Source organism: Pteronotus mesoamericanus, unplaced genomic scaffold (genome assembly GCF_021234165.1).
Source record: "Pteronotus mesoamericanus isolate MK-2021 breed Mesoamerican mustached bat unplaced genomic scaffold, CSHL_Meso_final contig_301, whole genome shotgun sequence".
NCBI lineage: Eukaryota > Metazoa > Chordata > Mammalia > Chiroptera > Mormoopidae > Pteronotus > Pteronotus mesoamericanus.
Genome location: NW_026555129.1, coordinates 383,312 through 402,593, shown reverse-complemented (window position 1 = coordinate 402,593; position 19,282 = coordinate 383,312). Strand labels below are relative to the sequence as shown.

Sequence of the window (19,282 nt, the reverse complement as noted above, 5' to 3'; positions counted from 1 at the left end):
GAAGCATAGGTAGACATGCTTCTCCTCCTCACACAACTGTAAGAAGGATTACAATTAACTTCAAAACAAAAAACAACCAGAACTGCCAGAAAATTGAACTGTATGGAAGTCCGACAGCCAAAGATTCAAAGAAGAAATATTCATCCAGATGTGTAGGAGGGACAGAGATGGGGAGCTGGAGCAGAGAGGTTGTGGTGTGGTGCCAGCAAGGCAGTAGTGGCCAGCGGAATGGGCAGTCCCACATTCACATGTAGCAGATAAAAATCAGGAGCGACACCTGTGGAGAGAGTGATCCCAGTCCCAAGCAAGAATGCACAACGAAGGTTCCAGCATATGGAAAATAAAGCCTTATAACTTCTGGCTGTAAAAGCCAGTGGGGGTTGGGGCAGTCGAAGAAAGAGCTAGTGTCTCATGAATCTATTTAAAGGACCTGCAAGGGAATGTATGCAAATCCACTAACTCTGGGATTCAGCACCAACGCAGCAGCTAGAAGGGCGCCTGCCACATATGGAAGTGGGTGGGGTGAGAGCTGAGCAAGTGAATTGTTCCCTTTCTAATCCCTCCTCCACATATAGTGCTACAAAGCAGTGAAGCAGGTTTCCCCACCTGGCGAATACCTAAGGCTCTGCCCCTTACAACTGTTCCAACTGTGCCAAGACAGGGAGTCACAGCAGCTCTACCTAATATACAGAAACAAACATAGGGAGGGTGCCAACTAAGAAGACAAAGAAATATGGCCCAAACGAAAGAACAGATCAAAAATCCAGAAAAAGAAATAAGCAAAAATGGAGATAGCCAACCTATCAGATGCAGAGTTCAAAACACTGGTGATAAGGATGCTCAGAGAAGTCATTGAGTGTGGCAAACACATAACAGAATAAATGACAGCTACACTAACTGAAATAAAGAAAAATCCACAGAGAACCAACAGTAAAAGGAAGGAAGCAGGGATTCAAATCAATGATTTGGAACATAAGGAATAAATAAACAGTCAACTTATACAGAATGAAGAAAACAGAATTCAATAAACACTGGAGAGAATAAAAAGACCCTGGGAAATCTCCAAATGTGCCAGCATCTGAATCATACAGATGTTGGAAGAGGTAGAGCAAGAATTTGAAAAATTATTTGAAAAAATAATGAAAGAAAAATTCCCTAATTTGGTGAAAGAAATAGACACGAAAGTGCAAGAAGCAAAGAGAGTTCCAGAAAATTGGACCAAAAGAGGTCCGAACCAAGAAACATCATAATAAAAATGCCAAAGGTTAAATATAAAGAAGATCTTAAAAGCAGCAAGAAAAAAGAAGAGAGTTATGGAGATCCAAGAGGGCAGAGGGGTGAGAAGAAACTACACTAATCTCTTCCCAAGGGCCAATCTGGAATTACAACTAAATTGTAGAGAAATCTACATGAAAAACAACTGAACAATAGTGGGAGCAGCCTTATAACCATGGACTCACAGAAGAAACAGCTTCACCATATGTGACTGGTATGGAGTGCAGAGGAGACTCCAGAGGGCTGACTGGGCTCCCAAAGGTGGCAGCTGAAGTACCGGAGGAATATTTCAGTGGCCAGTGGCTCCCTCTGAGAAATGTGGGATATAAACCCCAAACTCGGCTCCCTAGACTATGCATTAGAGCCTCTAAGAACCCAGATAACATCCAGTGGTGAAAAGCAGCAGGATTTCTCTCTGCCAGGGACAGATGGCTGGAGTCACAGAAAGTCTTTTAAAGAGCCAACGCATGAAGTTTCATTTGCAGCCACTAACCGTGGGCTCCAGTGAAGGAGTAGCAGAGTGGATTAGGGAAGCCTGAGAGACTGCAGGCTGTGGCTACAGGGAGAGAACTGAGGAAGCAGAGGCCAGGATCTTGGTGCAGTTTTCCTTCATACTGCAAGAGACATCTTGCTCACGCAGACCCCCCCCCTCAAGTGGCATCCACAAGAGGGGAAGCAATAGACCTCCTTGCAGGAATTACTATGCCCCATCCTATGGTGCTTAAACCTGACTGCTGGTTAAAGAGTGACTAGATTAACAACTGAAGGAGTCAGCCATAAACAGTAGATCACTGGTAGTCTCAGATTGGCTGCCTAAGGCCAGGCTGGGACACCCTCTGGCAACACCAGAAGTGGATCTAGAAAGAAAAAACAGTGGTAAATACTAGATGCTACCCAGAAAAATTCCACCATGGTCTTGTTCCTGATCTGTGATATTTTCTTTCCTGCATAGCTTTCTAACACTCATTTCTTGTCCTTCAAGTTTGTACATGTTAAGTCACTAGATTTTATATTATAGTTTATTACAAATCTCATACTTTGTTCTTCCCTCCTCTTACCCAATTTTACCTTATTTTCTCTTCTTACTTTCATTTTAAATTTTGTTTTCTCTTTTGCTATGACTAATTTCCATTCCATACTCTTACTATTTCTGCCCCCTTCATCCTCTCAAAACCACTTCTCTTGTCATTGGATCATCTCACATTATTTTTCCCACTCTTAAAACACCCTTGTTCTCTCTCCAACTTTATCAATCTTTGTTCAATTTTTTGTTGTATTCAATTTTTATCTCTAGATCTTCACTATTTTGGTATTTCAAATCTCAAATTTTACCATTCCTTTGTCCTACTCCATTCTGCCTTTCTCCTGACTTTTCTTTTTTTCATCTTAAATTTTAATTTTCACCCATCTTAGCATGGTTTTCATTCCTCACTCTTATATTCTTTCTCCTGCTATCATCTCAAAGTCACTTCCCTTTCCTCTAGACATCTCTTAAGCCTTTCTTTTCTTTATTTTTCCCCCTCTTACTCTCATCCAACCATTAATATTAGTTCATTTGTTGTTGATAGAGCTGTGGTGGATCTTCTTCTCCAATTTGGATCCTATTTTTTTATTTACATTTTTTTCTCCCTTTTACTATATATTTTTCATTTCTGTTTAAACCTAATACTATATGCATCTCTTCTCTTGCCTCAATCCACCTTCTTCATTCTTTTTTTAATTTACGATGCAAATTTTACTTTCTTTCTCTCATTGCCTTGCCCTCATTCCTTGCTCTTGTTATTGCTCCTCCCTCTATCCTTTCAAAATCATTCATTTTGAAATCATTCCTTTCAAAATGATTTCAAAATCATTTTTCTTAGTTAGTCATCTCATATTCATTTCTCCTTTCTTATAATAGTCTTAATATCTTCACAACATTATAATACTGGCTCATTTCCTGTTGATAGTGGGATTGTATCTGCAGGTTATTTTTGCTGGTGTGGGTTTGTTTACTGGGCTGTGTAGTTTTGCTCTGACACCTGCACAACAGCATAAAAGATGTGGTGGGCAGTGTGACTATAAGTCAGCCATCTGGAAAGAAGGACCCACCAAAGAACGACCCAATGATAACAGAAACCCAATTACAACCAGGGACCAAAATAAACAGCACACAGGCATCACAAGAGCATCAAGTTCTGCAGATCAAGGAGACTGTACTACTGAATCAGACAGGTCTCCTTCCATAGACGGTCATACCAAGTAGACAGGAGGTCATGGCAGATCAATCTAAGATGCAGAAACAAAGGAGAAGAGAATTAAAAATGGGGAAACAAAGAAACAACTCCCAATCAAAAGGAAAGGAGCAATCCCAAGAAAGAATGCCAAATGAAATTCAGGTAAGTTAATTATCGGACATTTATCTCAAAATAATGGTTATAAGGAAGCTCAAGGAGCTCAGTGAGAAATGCAAAAAAAAACCTCCAGAAAAACTACAAGAAAATTACTGTAAACTACATCAGCATGAAAAAGGACATAGAAATGATCAATAAGAGCCTGGAGGAAATGAAGAATATAATTTCTGAATTCAGAAATACAGTAGAAGGAATTAAAATCATGTTAGATGAAGCAGAGGATCAAATCAGCAAGTTGGAGGACAAGGTAAAAAAAAAAAAATCCGAGAGAGAGCAACAAAATGAAAAAACACTAAAAAACAATGAAGAGGGTTTAAGGGAGCTGTAGAACAACATAAAACATAATACTATCTCTATCAGAGGAATATCAGAAGAAGATGAAGACCAGCAAGGGATGGAACACCTGTTTGAAAAGGTGATGGAAAACTTCCCTAATTGAGGAGAGAAAAAGTCACAGAAGCCAAGGAAGCACAGAGGGTCCCATTCAAGAGGAACCCAAAGACGCCCACTCCAAGACACATCATAATTAAAATGGCAAATATCAAAGACAAAGAGAGAATCTTAAAGGAAGCAAGGACGAAACAGGAAGTAACATACAAAGGAGCCCCGATAAGGGTAGCTGCTGAATTCTCAACAGAAACACTACAAGCCAGAAGGGGATGGCAAGAGATATTCCAAGGGATGAAAAGCAAAGGCCTACAGCCAAGAATACTCTACCCAACATGACTTTCATGTAAAATGGAAGGTGAAATAAGGAGAATCCCAGACCAAAAAAAAAAAAAAAAACAAAAAAACTCAACAAACAAAATGATAAAGGAACACACCTCCACCAAATCAGCATTGCAAGAGTGCTAAAGGGACTGCTTTTAGAAGATAAAGAAAAAGAATGAGAAAGAAAGGAACGCAGGTACAAAGGAGGAAAATGGCAATGAATAAGTACCTTTCAGTAGTAACATTAAATGAAAGTGGATTAAATGCTCCAATCAAAAGACAGGATAGCTGAATGGATAAGAAACATAACCCACCTATATTCTGCCTACAAGAAACTCCCCTCAGAACAAAAGATCTACACAAACAGAAGGTGAAGGGACAGAAAAATAAAATATTCCAAGCAAATGAACAGAAAAAAAAAAGCTGGGGTAGCAATATTTATATCAGACATAAATATTATTTCAAAACTAATGTCATAAAAAAAGACACAGAAGGACACCTCATAATAATATAGGGAACAATCCATCAAGAATATGTAACCCTTGTAAATATATGCACCCAGCATAGGAGCACAAAAATCTATAAGGAAAATCTTGGAGGACCTCAAGATAGATATTGATAGCCACACAATCACAGTAGGAGATTTTAACGCCCCACTGTCAACAATGGATAAATGTTCCAAGAAAAACATGAAAAAAGTGATGAAAATCAAGTACCTACAACCAAGATTACTCTATGCAGAAAAACTATCATTTAGAATGGAAGGGCAAATAAAGTAATTTCCAGACTAAAGCTAAAGGAGTTCATCATCACTAAGCCCTATTACATGACATTTTAAAGGGATTTGTTTAAGAAAAAGAAGATCAAAGCTATGAAGAGTAAAATAACAACACACTCACAACTATCAACAACTGAATCATAAAAACTAAGCAAACAACTACAACAGGAACAGAATCATAGAAACGGAGATCACATGGAGGGTCATCAGTGGGGAGGGGGAAGGAGGAGAATAGGGGAAAAGGTACAGGGATTAAGAAGTATTAATTGTTAGGTACAAAATAGGGGGGTGACAACAATAGTTTAGGAAATGGAGAAGCCAAAGAACTTACATGCATGACCCATGGACATGAAATAAAGGGGGTATTGCTGGAGGGAAGGGAAGTATTGGGAAGAAGGGAGCAAAGTGGCAAAGACTGGGACAACTATAATACCACAATAAATAAAATATGCTTAAAAATGTTTTTATGAGATGTCCAGCTTGTTTTATAACAAGTGAGGTTTGCCCAATTTCTGAATTTTAAGACTTCCTGGCAAGAATATTATTCAGTCTTAAGAAGGAAAAATTCTGACACGTTATAATATAGATGAACCTAAAGAAGATTATGCTAAGTAAGATACACCAGTCACAAAGGGATAGATAGTGTATGATTCCACTTATATAAGGTACTTACAGTAGTCAAAATCATGGAGACACAAAGTAGAGTGGTGTTTGCCAGTGGCTGGGGGAGGAAATAGGGAGTTATGGAGTTGCAATTTAGAAAGATGAAAAAGTTCTGGAGGTGGATGGTGGTGATGGTTGCATAACAATGCAAATGTACTTAATGTTACTGAACTGTACACTTAAAAATGGTTAAGATAGTAAATGTTATGTATATTTCACCACCCACCCCTGGACACACACACATTTTGTCAGACTTAATGCTCACAAATGAAATACACTGATGACAAAGATGGAACTCAGGAAGCACATGGAAGCCAGAAATCTTTGTCTGGGTTGGATGTCACTGAACTTAAAGCTATCCCACTAGAGTTCAATTATAAAGGAAAAAGATCACATTTATAAAATATAGATGAAATGCTGAAAAGAATATCAATATCATCAAAGACTATCTAAATCGTAGAAAACAACAAAGGATTTCAAATGATTTTAATTTGGGAACAGATTGCTCCTTATAATATGCAAGCTTATTATGCAACTTTCACACTTGATGTTGACCCATGATTTCAGAATGTGCCACATTCAAAAGGAACAGAATGACTGGACAATATTACTTCAGACAGTAAGCTCCTTGTAATGAAGAACAGTTCCATTTAATGGTCATGTATCAGATATATTGTTAATTGATCAATTGATTGTAGCTCATTAGAGTTCATCTAACTTCTGCATGGATAATGGTTTGCTGGTACATTCACTTCTATTTCTCCAACACCAACTCTGAGGAGTGCATCAGTATGAAGATCTTTGGCCTCAATGTAAATCCATTGGGACCTTCTCCTGTGGCAATGTTTGCCACTCCTGATATCAAATATAAATTCATTCAATTGATGACTAACAATCAGAGGTGGTGGCCGAAGACATGATACTACTTAGAATGGGAGATTCACACTTACCTAGAGGCTTCTTAATATTAATACTTTAATACACAACTAATCAGAGAGGTTCTATACTTTTTATTTTTTACTTTATTTTTTATTTTTCTATTGCTGTTAGGGACAGTTGTCTCCATTTTCCCCCCATTACTCTGCCCTGACCTACCCACATCACACCTTCCACATTCAATCCTACCTGCCCATTGTGTTTGGCCATGAGTTGCTTGACTAGAACCTTTCCCTTCTTCCCCTGATTATTGCTCTCCTCCCAACCCCTAGTGTCTGTGAGTTTGTTCCTTATTTCTATTTCTCAAGTTCCCGGGTGGTTTTTTTTGGTTTTTTTTTTTGTTGTTTTTGTTTTTTTTTTACTGTTCAATTACATTTGTCTCCATTTTCCAGACACCACTTTCCCTTGCCCCACCCACCACCACCTCCCGCTGACAATTCTTGCTCACTTTGGCTTTATACATCAGTCCTTTATACATGTTCCTTGAATTGATCCTTCCCCTTCTTTTCCCATTACCCCCCTCCCACCTCCTGTCTCGTTACTGTTGGTTTATTTTTTCTTTCAATCTTGCTGGTCACATTTACCTTGCCTGCTTGCTTTGCTGATTAGGTTCTACTTATAAGTGAGATCATATGGTGTTTGTCTTTCACCCCCTGGCTTATTTCACTTAGCATAATGCTCTCCAGTTCCACCCATGCTGTCGAGAAGGGTAGTAGCTCTTTCTTCCTTTCTGCTGAGTAGTATTCCATTGTGTGAATGTACCACAGTTTTTTGATCCACTCATTTACTGATGGGCACTAAGGCTGCTTCCAGCACTTGGCTATTGTAAATTGTGCTACTATGAACATGGGGGTGCACAGGTTCTTTTGAATTGGTGATTTGGGATTCTTAGGGTATAGACCTAGCACTGGAGTCACTGGGTCAAAAGGGAGTTCCATTTTTAGCTTTTGGAGGAAATTCCAAACTGTTTTCCACAGTGGCTGCACCAGTCTGCATTCCCACCAACAGTGTACTAGGGTTCCCTTTTCTTCACAATCTTACCAGCACTTGTTTGTTGATTTCTTTATGATGGTCGTTCTGATGGGTGTGAAATGGTATTTCATTGTGGTTTTCATTTGCATTTCTCTAATAGCTAGTGATGCTGAGCCTCCTATCATATGTCTCTGGGTTTTGTGTATGTCCTTCTTGAAGAAGTGTCTGTTCAGGTCCTTTGACCATTTTTTTAACTGGATTATTTGTCTTCCTGGAGTGGAGTCATGTGACTTCTTTATATATTTTGGAGATCAAACCCTTGTCCCAGGTATCATTGGCAAATATATTTTCCCAAACAGTTGGCTCCTTTTTCATTTTGCTGATGTTTTCTTTAGCCACGCAGAAGCTTCTTATTTTGATGAAGTCCCCTTTCATTATTCTTTCCTTTATGCCCCTTGCTCTAGGGGACATACTGGTGAAAATATTGCTGTGTGAAATATCTGAGAGTTTCCTGCCTATATTCTCCTCTAGGACTTTTATGGTGTCGCAACTCATATTTAAGTCTTCATCCATCTTGAGTTTATTTTTGTGTATGGTGTAAGTTGGTAGTCACATTTCATTTTTTTGCATGTAACTTTCCAGATCTCTCAACACCATTTGTTGAAGAGGCTATTTTTACTACATTTTACGCTTCTGCACCCTTTGTCAAATATTAATTGACCATAGAGACATGGGTTTATTTCTGGGCTCTCTATTCTGCTCCATTGATCTACGTGTCTGTTCTTATGCCATTACCAGACTGTTTTGATTACAGTGGCCTTGTAATATAGTTCGATGTTAGGTCTTGTGATCCCTCCTACTTTGCTCTTCTTGAACAAAATTGCTGTAGCTATTCAGGGTCATTTACAGTTCTATATACATTTTTGAAATGTTTGTTCTATGTCTGTGAAATACGTCAATGGTATTACAATAGGAATTGCGTTGAATCTGTAAATTTGCTTTGGGTATTATGGACATTTTGATGACATTTATTCTTTCAATCCATGAACATGCTATATGCTTCCATTAATTTGTATCTTCCTTAATTTCTTTCTTGCGTATTGTGTAGTTTTCTGAGCACAGGTCTTTTAACTTCTTAGTTAAGTTTATTCCTACGTACTGTATTTTTCTTGTTGCTATAGTGAATGGGATTTTTACCCGATTTCTGTCACATATTTCATTGCTGGTGTATAAAAATGCCTTTGATTTCTGAGTATTGACATTGTACCTCATTGTTTTGCCAAATTCACTTATTATGTCGAGTTGTTTTTGGTGGAGTCTATAGGGTTTTCTATGTACACTATCATGTCATCTGCAAACAATGACAGTTTTAGTTCCTCCTTTCCAATTTAGATGCTTCTTCTTTCTTTTTCTTGTCTGATGGCTGTGGCTAGAACTTCCAATACTATGTTGAATAGCAGTGGTGAAAGCAGACATCCTTGTTTCGTCCTGATCTTAGTAGGAAAGCTTTTAGGTTTTGCCTATTGAGTATGATGTTTGCTGTAGGTTTTTCATATATGGCCTTTATTATGTTGAGGTATGCACCCTTTACTCCCACTTTGCTGAGTGTTTTTATCATGAATGGATGCTGTATCTTATCAAATGCTTTTTCTTTTTTTAAAATTTTATTTATTTTTTGTAATTACGTTTATTCTATTACAGCTGTCTCAATTTTTACCCCTTTGCTTCCCTCCAGCCATCCCTCCCCATTCCCACAGTCAATTCCCACTCTGTTGTCCATGTCCATGAGTCATTCATACATGTTCTTTGTGTAGTCCCTTCTCCTTCTTTCCATCATCGTCCTCCTTTCCCATCCCCTATGGTAACTTTCAGGCTGCTCCATGTTTCCTTGCCTGTGGTTTATTTTGTTCATTAGTTTATTTTGTTGAATAGATTCCACTTATAGGTGAGATCATATAGGTGGTATTAGTCTTTCACCAACTGGCTTATTTCACTTAGCATAATATTCTTCAGTTCCACCCATGTTTTTGCAAAAGGTAGGAGTTCCTTTTTTCCTTTCTTTTATAAATGCAGGTTGATCTTATTTACTAATTTTTTTAAATGTCAAAATCCATTATAAAACATTAAAAAAGTTAAATCCATTGCAACGTCTCAGCAATTAAAACAGCATGACACCAGCACAGAAATAACCAAGTAGATCAATGAAATAAAATGAGCATTCTAGAAACAAATGTATATATCTGCCTAACAATGTAATATGTGTTTCAATTCATATTTCATTTCAATGGGGAAAGTAAGGCTTATTCAACAAATAAGGTGCATGGACCACTATTACTTGAAATAAAACAAATATAGAGCCCTATTTCACACGTTATACAAAAAATATTCAGGGGAGTTAAAAATCAATATGTAAAATCTAAGGAATTTTTGGAGAAAATACAAAATAATATTTTTCTTATCCTGAAGTCAATTATTCAATACCAGAAGCTATAAAGTAAAATATTGACAATATGACTATATTAAACATTTAAGACTATATAGTAATATATATATAAAAAAAGTTAAAGGACAAAGAATAGGATAGGAAAGTATTTGCAACACATCTAAAAAATGGTTAATAGTGTTTTATTAGGGCAAAAATTCTAGAAACATTTAATAAAAAATGGATAAAGAATAGCAAAAAGTCATTTCAAGTTTTTTAAAAATAATAGACAAGAAATCTGCAAAAACAGGTTTAGTTTCAACAAATAGTTTACTCCTCCACCATCTTGATTTCTCCTCAAATGCATTTTCTTCATCTATTGATATGATCATGTCATTTTGTCTTTCCTTTTGTTTATGTGGTGTATTATGCTCATTGATTTGCAAATATTGCATCACTCTTGCATCCCTGGGATGAATCCTACTTGATCATGGAAGATGATCTTTTTAATGTATTGCTGGATGCAGTTTGCTAATATTTTGTTGAGGATTTTAGCATCTATGTTCATCAGCAATATTGGCCTGTAGCTTTCTTTTTTTGTTGCATCTTTATCTGGTTTTGGGATCAGGGTAATGCTGGCCTCATAAAAGAGTTTGGGAGTATTCCCTCTTCTTGGATTTTCTGGAGGAGTTTGAGAAGGATAGGGGTTAGGTCTTCCTTAAATGTTTTGTAAAATTGTGCTGTGAAACCCTCTAAAGCAGAGCTCTAGTGTGCCATGACTTTTTTTTTTTTATTATTGCTGCAGTTTCACTAGCTGTTATGCATCTGTTCAGGCTTTCTGCTTCTTCTTGATATAGTTTGGGAAGGTTGCATGTTTCTAGAAATTTGTCCATTTCACCCAGGTTTCAAATATCTTGCATATAGTTGTTCTTAGTAATTTTTTTACAATCCCTTGTATTTCTGTGGTATCAGTTGTCATTTTTCCTCTTTCATTTCATTTCTGAAATTTATTTCATGTATGTATTTATTTGGGCCCCCTCTTTTTTTTTTCTTGATGAGTTGGTTACAGGCTTTTCAATTTGGTTTATCTTTTCAAAGAACCAGCTCCTTGGTTGATTGATCCTTTGAAGTCTTCTTTTAGCCTCTGTGTCTTCTAATTCTGCTCTGATCTTGACTATTTCCATACTTCTACTCACTCTGGGCTTTGTTTTTTGTTGTTTATCCAGTTCTTGTATATGTAGGGTTAGATTGTTCATTTTAAATGTTTCTGTCCTTTAGGTAGGCCTGCCTTGCTATGAACTTCCCTCTCAGGACTGCCTTTGCAGTGTCGCATCAGTTTTGGACTGTTGTGTGTTTATTTTCATTTTTTTTCCAGAAACTTTTTGATTTCTTCCTTGATATCATTATTAACCCATTCATTCTTTAATACCATGCTATTCAGTATCCATGAATATTTTCGAGTTTTTTCCTTGAGGCTGTTTTCTAGTTTTAAGCCCATGTGGTCCAAAAAAATTCTTGATATAATTTCAATTTTCTTGAATTTCTTGAGGCTTGTTTTGTGTCCTACCATGTGGTCTATCTTTGAAAATGTTTTTTGTGCACTTGAAAGGAATGTGTATTTTGCTTCTTTGGGATGTAAGGTCCTATATATTAGCTAAGTCCATTTGACTTAGTGCGTCGTTCAGTGCCACAATATCCTTGTTGATGTTATGTTTGGAAGATCTATCCATTGTTGACAGTAGGGTGTTAAAATCTCCTACTATCAGTGTGTTGTTCTCTATATCTTTCTTGAAGTCCTCCAAGATTTTTCTTATATAATTGGGTGCTCCTATGTTGGGTGCATATATGTTCATAATGGTTATGTCTTCTTGATGGGTTCTTCCTTTGAGTTTTATGAAGTGTCCTTCTGTGTCTCTTATTCTGGGCTTTGTTCTGAAGTTTATTTTGTCTGATATAAGTATTGCAACTCTGGCTTTTTTTTCCTGTCCATTTGCTTGTAATATTTTTTTCCAACCCTTCACTTTCAGTCTGTGTAGGTCTTTTGTTCTTAGGTGGGTCTATTGTAGGCAGCATATGTGTAGGTCATGTTTTCTTATCCATTTAGCTACCCATATCTTTGATTGGAGCATTTAATCCTTTTTCATTTAAGATTATTATTGATAGGTAAATATTCATTGCAATTTTTCTGCTTTGGACCTGTGTTTCTCTCTCTCTATTTCTTTATCTTCTTAAATCAGTCCCTTTTGCGTATTTTGCAATGCTCGTTTGGTGCCGGTATATTCTTTTAGCCTTCTTTTATTCTGGGGAAACTCCTTATTTAATCTTCCATTTTAAATGAGAGTCTTGTTGAGTAGAATAATCTTGGTTGCAGGCCTTTTCTTCTCATTACTTGGAATACTTCTTGCCATTCCTTCTGGCTTGTCATGTTCCTGTTGAGAAGTCAGCTGCTGCCCTATCAATGCTCCCTTGTATGTAACTTCCTGTTTCTCTCTTGCTGCCTTTAACATTCTTTGTCTTTGAATTTTGTCATTTTAATTATGTCGTGTCTTCAGGTGGGCCTCTTTAGGTTCCTCTTTACTGGGACCCTTTGTGCTTCCTGGACTTATGTGTCTTTTTCTCTTATCAAATTAGGGAAGTTTTCCATCATTACTTTTTCAAACAGATTTTCTATCCCTTGTTCCTCTTCTCCTTCTGGTATGCTTATTATGCAGATACTATTACACATTTTTTTTAAAAGATTTATTTATTTATTTTTTGAGAGCGGAAGAGAGAAAGAGAGGTAGAGAAACATCAATGTGTGGTTGTCTGTCATGCACCCCCTACTGTAGACCTGGTCAGCAACCCAGTTATGTGCACTAGACTGGAAATCGAATCAGCTACCATTTGGTTTGCAGGCCAGCCCTCAATACACTGAGCCATACCAGTCAGGATGGGATATTATTACATTTCATGTTTTCCTGCAGTTCCTTCAACCCCTCTTCGTTGTTTTTTAGTCTTTTTTCCTTCTCTTACTTTTCCTGGTAATTTTCTTTCTACCTATCCTCCAGCTCACTGATTCAATCCTTTGCTTCATCAAGCTTACTTTGATTCATCTACTGTATTCTTCAATTCAGAAGTTTTATCCTTCATTTCCTCTTGGCTCTTGCTGATAGTTTCTATGTTCTTTTTCATGCTAATGTATTTTGCAGTAATTCCTTATAGCTTTCCTGTAGTTTTTGGTAATTCTCACTGAGCTCATTGAGTTTCCTTATAGCCATTGTTTTGAACTGAATATTTGATAGCTTACTTGTCTCTATTTCATTTAGCATTCTTTCTGAGGACTTCTCCTTTCCTTTCAATTGGTGGTTGTTTCTTTGTCTTCCCATTTTTGGGGAGACTCTGTTTGCTTCTGCTTCTTAAGTTAATCTGTTTAACTCCCTGTCTTTGTGGTGTCAACTTCTATGGTAGGAGACCTATGTAAGTCAGTGGTGCAGTCTCCTTGATCTCCTGAACTTGATGCTCTTGGAATGCTCTTTATGCCATTTATGTTGGCTCTCTGGATATAACTGGGTTTTGATTGTTGTTGGGTCACTTTTTTGGTGGGCCTGCCCCTCTAGCTGTTTGACAGAGGGTCACTCCACCCACCATGTCGTAAATGCTGTTGTGCAGGTGCTCCCAGAACAAAAGCACAAAGCCCAGGAAATAAACCCATACCCACAAAAATAACTCCCACCTGCAATCCCCCATCAACAGTAAATGAACCAATATTAATAGTGGTATAAAGAAATTAGGACTATTATAAGGTGTGTGAATATGAGATGACCTAATGAAAGAAAAATTATTTTGAAAGAGTAGAGGGAGGAATACTAATAAGAGTTGGGAATCAGAACAATGAGAAAAGCCAAAGTAAAATGTGCATGATGAATATAAAAGGGAATAATGAAGGTGGAATGGAGTAAGAGAAGTGAAGCATAGAGTATTAGGTATAAACAGAAATTAAAATAAAATAAAGCAAGATAGAGAAAGAAAAAATGAAAAGAAGTAAATGAATTAAAAAAAACAATAGGAACTGAAGTGGAGAAAGATCCACCACAGTACTATCAATGACAAATGAGCTAAAATTAATATAGGTGGGATGTAAATAAGAGGGGAAAAGGAAAAAAAAGAAATGTTTAAGAGATGTGTAGAAGAAAGGGAAGGGATTTTTGAGGCAATAGAGAGAGAGGGAATACTAAGCATGATGTACAAAAAAAAACAGGCTAAGACAGGGAAAAATTAAATCTGAAAAATTAAAATTAAAATGGGATGAAAAAGAAAAAAAAATAAAGGCAAAAAGATACAAAAAAGGAAAAAAGGCTGGATGAAAGGAAAAAAACATACTAAGGGAAAAATTAAAATCTGAGATGAAAAGAAAAAGGAAAAAGAAAATAAAGGAAAAAAAGGCTGGGTGAAAGAAAAAAATGGGCTAAGACAGGAAAAAATTAAAATCTGAGGTGGAAAAAAAGAGTAGGAGATGGGAACAGTGAACTTTGATTTTTGAAATACAAAATTAATGAAGATCTAGAGATAAAATTGAAAAAGTGGAAAAACAACTACCCTATCCACAACCAACGAGCAAAGATTGCTAAACATGGAGAAGAACCTGGTTATTTTAAGAGTGGGAAAAGGAACTTGAGATGACCATTGACAAGAAATTTGGTTTTGAGAGCTTGGATGGGGCAGACATAGTAAGAGTGCTCAATGTAAAAAACTTGTAGTCAGAGAAAACAAAATTTAAAACAAAAATAAGAGGAAAGAAGGTAAAATGGGGTAGGAGAAGGGTGGGACAAAATATGTGAAATGAAATAAACTATAGTATAAAATCTAAACTATATAATAGACATATATATATGACTATCTATATATAAAACTTAATATGCTCAAATTGAATGACAAGAAATGGATGTTAAAAAGCTATGCAAGGAAAGAAAGTATCACAAATCATGAAGAAGACCATGGTGAGTTTCATCTTGGTAGCATCTAGCATTTACCACTGTTTTTCTTTCTGGATTGGTGATTCAGATGGTGACCCCATCTGACCTTTGGCAGTCTGTTCGAGACTATCTAGGATTTTCTGTCTGTGGCTGACTCCTACAGTTGTTAATCTAGTCACTCTGCACTCTGCACTCAGCAGTCAGACTTAAGCACCACAGGGCAGGGCAGAATCCTTCCTGGGGGTGGGGCTATTTCTACCCCTCAGGCTGCTGCCACCAGAGGTCAGTGGTCTTCCTGAGCAAGATGGCTGTTGCTGTATGGGGGATGATTCAGCACCAGGATCTCTGTGGCTACTCTCTCAGTTCTCTCCCCAAAGCCTCCTTCCCCAGTCTCTCCTCAAGTGCCTCTAGACCATTCTGCCCCAACTTTGCCAGAGCCCAGAGTGTGTCTGCAAATGAAAATTTATGTGTTGGCTGTTTAAATGGCTCTTTGCCTCACCAGCCATCAGTCTCTGGCAGAGAGTAACCCTGCCATGTTTTGCACCTGGATGTTATCTGTGTACTTTTCAGGCTCTGGTGCTATATGCTAGAGATTCCAGCTTAGGGTTTAGACCCCACACCTCTCAGAGGGATCCAACCAGCCATTTAAATATCTCTCTGGGGCTTCAGCTGCCACCTGTGGGTGCCCAGCCAGCCCTCTCATGTCTCCACTGCACTTCCTATCAGTCACGTTGTGCCGAAGGTGATTCTTCTGTGGTTTTAAGGATTCTCTCTCGCTATTGTTCAGTTGTTTGTTCTGGGTGATTTCTCCACAATATAGTTGTAATTCCAGATTGGCCCTGGGAGGAGGTTAGTGTAACTTCCACTCACTCCTCTCCCATCTTGGTTCCCCAATAGGCTGTACACCTTTTAGCATGAGGTATACTCTCATATGTATTTGATCAAAATTTTTTAAAGTACCTCCTTCCTGAAGGGCCACATGATATATGAATCAGGAGCCTTCGAAATAAACTCACCTTTTGACCTAGAAATTCCACTTCTATAATGCCTTCTACATAAACAACCAGACAAATGTACAAAGATGTGGCTGCACAAAGTTGTGTTATTACAGCAATTATTATAATGATAAACTGGAAATAACCAATAGAAAAGTGGTTATAAAAGACGGTTGTAAAATAAAAGGTCACTTCTATACCTTAGGTATTTATGTGTTATTATGTATTAAGATTTTTAAGATTTGGAATGTTTATACCAAAATGTCAAAATGATAAACTTTGGATGTCAGTTATCCATGACTCAATATTTTTATTTTTTATTAGCCTTATGTGAATTACCTGGGTTTTCTAATTTTTTTTTCTAAAACTGTTATATATTGTTATTTATAATATTATTTTTTAGATAACACAGGCCAGTCAACCCAACTTTAAAAGGTTGGAGGGTACTTTTAATGATAATTGCAAAATCAGTTTTGGTAAAAATTCTAAATCCCTCTTGAGAACTATATTTCAGAGACTCCTATTTCTATCCTCTGTTTCAAATTCATGGGCCCTCCATATCAGAAAAATTCCCCATCAGGCCCAGTGCCATAACCACACATGGTTCTTACCATGTAAGCTCTCCAGAATGACTGGATCCTCAGTGCTGCTTCTTCTTCTGTCAGCAAGAGAGAGAGTGGGATAGGTGGCCGGGGGCTGAAAAGCAATAAAATGGTTGTATGCCAATAAGAATCCACCCTTCAGCCCAGCAAGACCTTTGACAACATAAGTGCCTCATTCATTGGCAGAAAAGTTTAGACCTGAGTTAGCATTTTTTATTTTAAAATCTGGGATAACTTTTTTTTGTTTGTTTTTAACCAGCATAATCTTAAATCACTATTAGCCTGCTCTTCTTTGAAGGACCGAGGTTGGTATAGGTGTATGTCAGTCCTGAAAGTAAAACATACATGTTATTGACCTAAGTCTATGGACACAGAACAAGAGACAGAGCAGAAGGGAACTCCCAACACTGCATTATGACTGACACATAATAAAGGGCTCTTTTCCCAATTTTCTACTGAAGGGAAATTAAATAATCTGTCTCTTTCCTGAAAGCAAAATATTGGAGTTTATCTCTGATTGGTATGCATTCCAGTTTAATGAGGTATAAATTCAAGAGTATTGTTTAAGCTCTACTGTATCTTAATAAGCAATAAAATGTCTCAAGTGCTGTATCAGCTGACAAGTGTCTGCTCTAGTGGGATTTTGCAAAATGTAATTCTTGATCATAGACACCATATTTAAATGCCATGGTTGAATTATCTTTTCTTTTTCTCTTGAAACTTTTATAGAGATACTAACTGCTAACAAGAACTTACAAGTCTGACATAGTGTTGGTTCCTTATGCTTCCTCAAAGCACAGAGTCCTCTGAAAAGCAGGGTTCAAGATATTTCAGATGTAATACAAAAAAAAATAAACCTCTGAAAGGACATGGGTCACATGAAGGCTGTTCCCAGAGCAGGATCCTCAAAATAACTTTGCAAATGAGGGGCTCCAAAGTGCCCTGGCCTTTGAGCTCTCCATAGTAACTGCCATCACTTGAGTTTACAGTAAGTCCTGTGTACAGAGAGGTTGACTAATCTGTCCAAGGTCACGCAGCTTGTAAGTGGGCTAGTCAAGGCCTACGCCCATCCAATCCCAAAGGCCAGGCTTCCCTCACAATGCTGTGCTCACACCAGACCTCTACTGGGCAAACACTTAGAGAAGCCTAGGCTGGCACAGACTTCAGGATCTGAGCTTTTATTTCACTTTAAACTTTGACTTAAAAACAACCACCACCAAAGAAACCTCACCAATGTGTGAATGAATGAATGCTCTTTTGAATTATTCCAGAATTAAAGAAATCAAAGCTAGGAAGAACCTTGGAGGTTAGCAAGACCATTTCTAGTGGTCAGTGATATTGCCAAGTGCTGGTTCCCTGCCACAAGGTCCTTCCTTTCTAACATATCAATAAAGGAGATTCTTCTACTTCAAAGAGACAATTATACCCTTGAAATGACGGCAATCTTAGAAACCTTTCCCTAATGTCCTATTTCCATTTTGATTTGAATGATGTGGTGTTTTGTTGTGTTTTTTTTTTACTGGTTCTATTTTTGTTTCATTTCTTCTTGTCTATTATCTGTTTCTTTGGGCTGTAGTGGAGCAGTCATATTTTGCTGGAGGTGCATCAGCTCCCTGCTTTCCACAGTAAGTGTCTCTCTTCGTCAACCATTATTCTCTAAATCTCAGTGTGTGACATCAACAAATCTCATCCCTTTAGTAATTTTCCTTCACTAGTTAAAAGACAACAGCTTCTAGGAAGACCTCAGTGTTTCTCAGGAAATCTTGGTGTGCCAGGAGTGAATTTAGGAGAACAATGCTATCATGCGTTAATACTAGCTGATATTTACAGAGAGCCTTCCAGACTCCCCTTCTGCTAGACTTGCTCCTTGTGCTGCAGCTGTGCTGGCCCTTTTAATCTCCTCCAATGTGTCCTCCCACCTCAGGGCTTTGCTGAGGGTTTTCCTCTGCCTTCAGGGTCCTCCTGCTCCAGGCAGGACACTGCATACACTTGTTTCTCTTTCGAGGGCACCCAGCTGGGCAGAGAGAATTCAAACCCTGCCCAGCTCTGCTTGGGACGCCATGGTCAAGGGTGAGGGCTGCATCTGCCCTAGGCTAGGAGTGTCTTTCCCTAATTTGCTCAAAAGCACCTAAGGGTTGGGGGAGCTGACACCTTTTTTTCCCAATTCACCCTTATTCTTTCTTCCCATCTCTACTTGAATGCTATTGAAGGATTTCTTTTGATTAGGTCAGGGCCCAGTGGAGTTCTGTGCAATTTTCTTTTCTAGTCCTTGGCCCAATTTGGAGATAGAAATCTGTGTGATTATCTAATTAATGCCCAAATCCTCAACTGAACTGAAAGCACCACAAGGGCAGAGACAGGATCTGTGTTTGCTCCTCTTGGTAGTTCCAGCACTCAGGACAATGCTTGCCACATTGTAGATGCTCAATAGATATTTGTGACATGAGCCTCTGTGTCTGGTATAGTGTGCTAAGAACTTTCCACACATAATTTCATTAAATCCTCACAACATTAATAATGAGTTATTGTTATTCTTCTTTCAGAGCGAAGAAACTCAGGCACAGAAGAATGAAGAGACTTGTT

At 37.8% G+C, this 19,282-nt stretch overlaps 1 protein-coding gene across 1 annotated transcript in view; it reads right to left on the bottom strand.

Annotated features, from left to right (window-relative positions):
• IQCK (IQ motif containing K) overlaps nt 1–19,282 on the bottom strand; it is a 158,533-nt gene that overhangs the window by 73,043 nt on the left and 66,208 nt on the right. Inside the window, exon 7 of the mRNA XM_054575482.1 lies at nt 16,709–16,793. Coding sequence (XP_054431457.1) covers nt 16,709–16,793 — 85 coding nt within the window. The remainder of the gene's footprint in view (nt 1–16,708; nt 16,794–19,282) is intronic.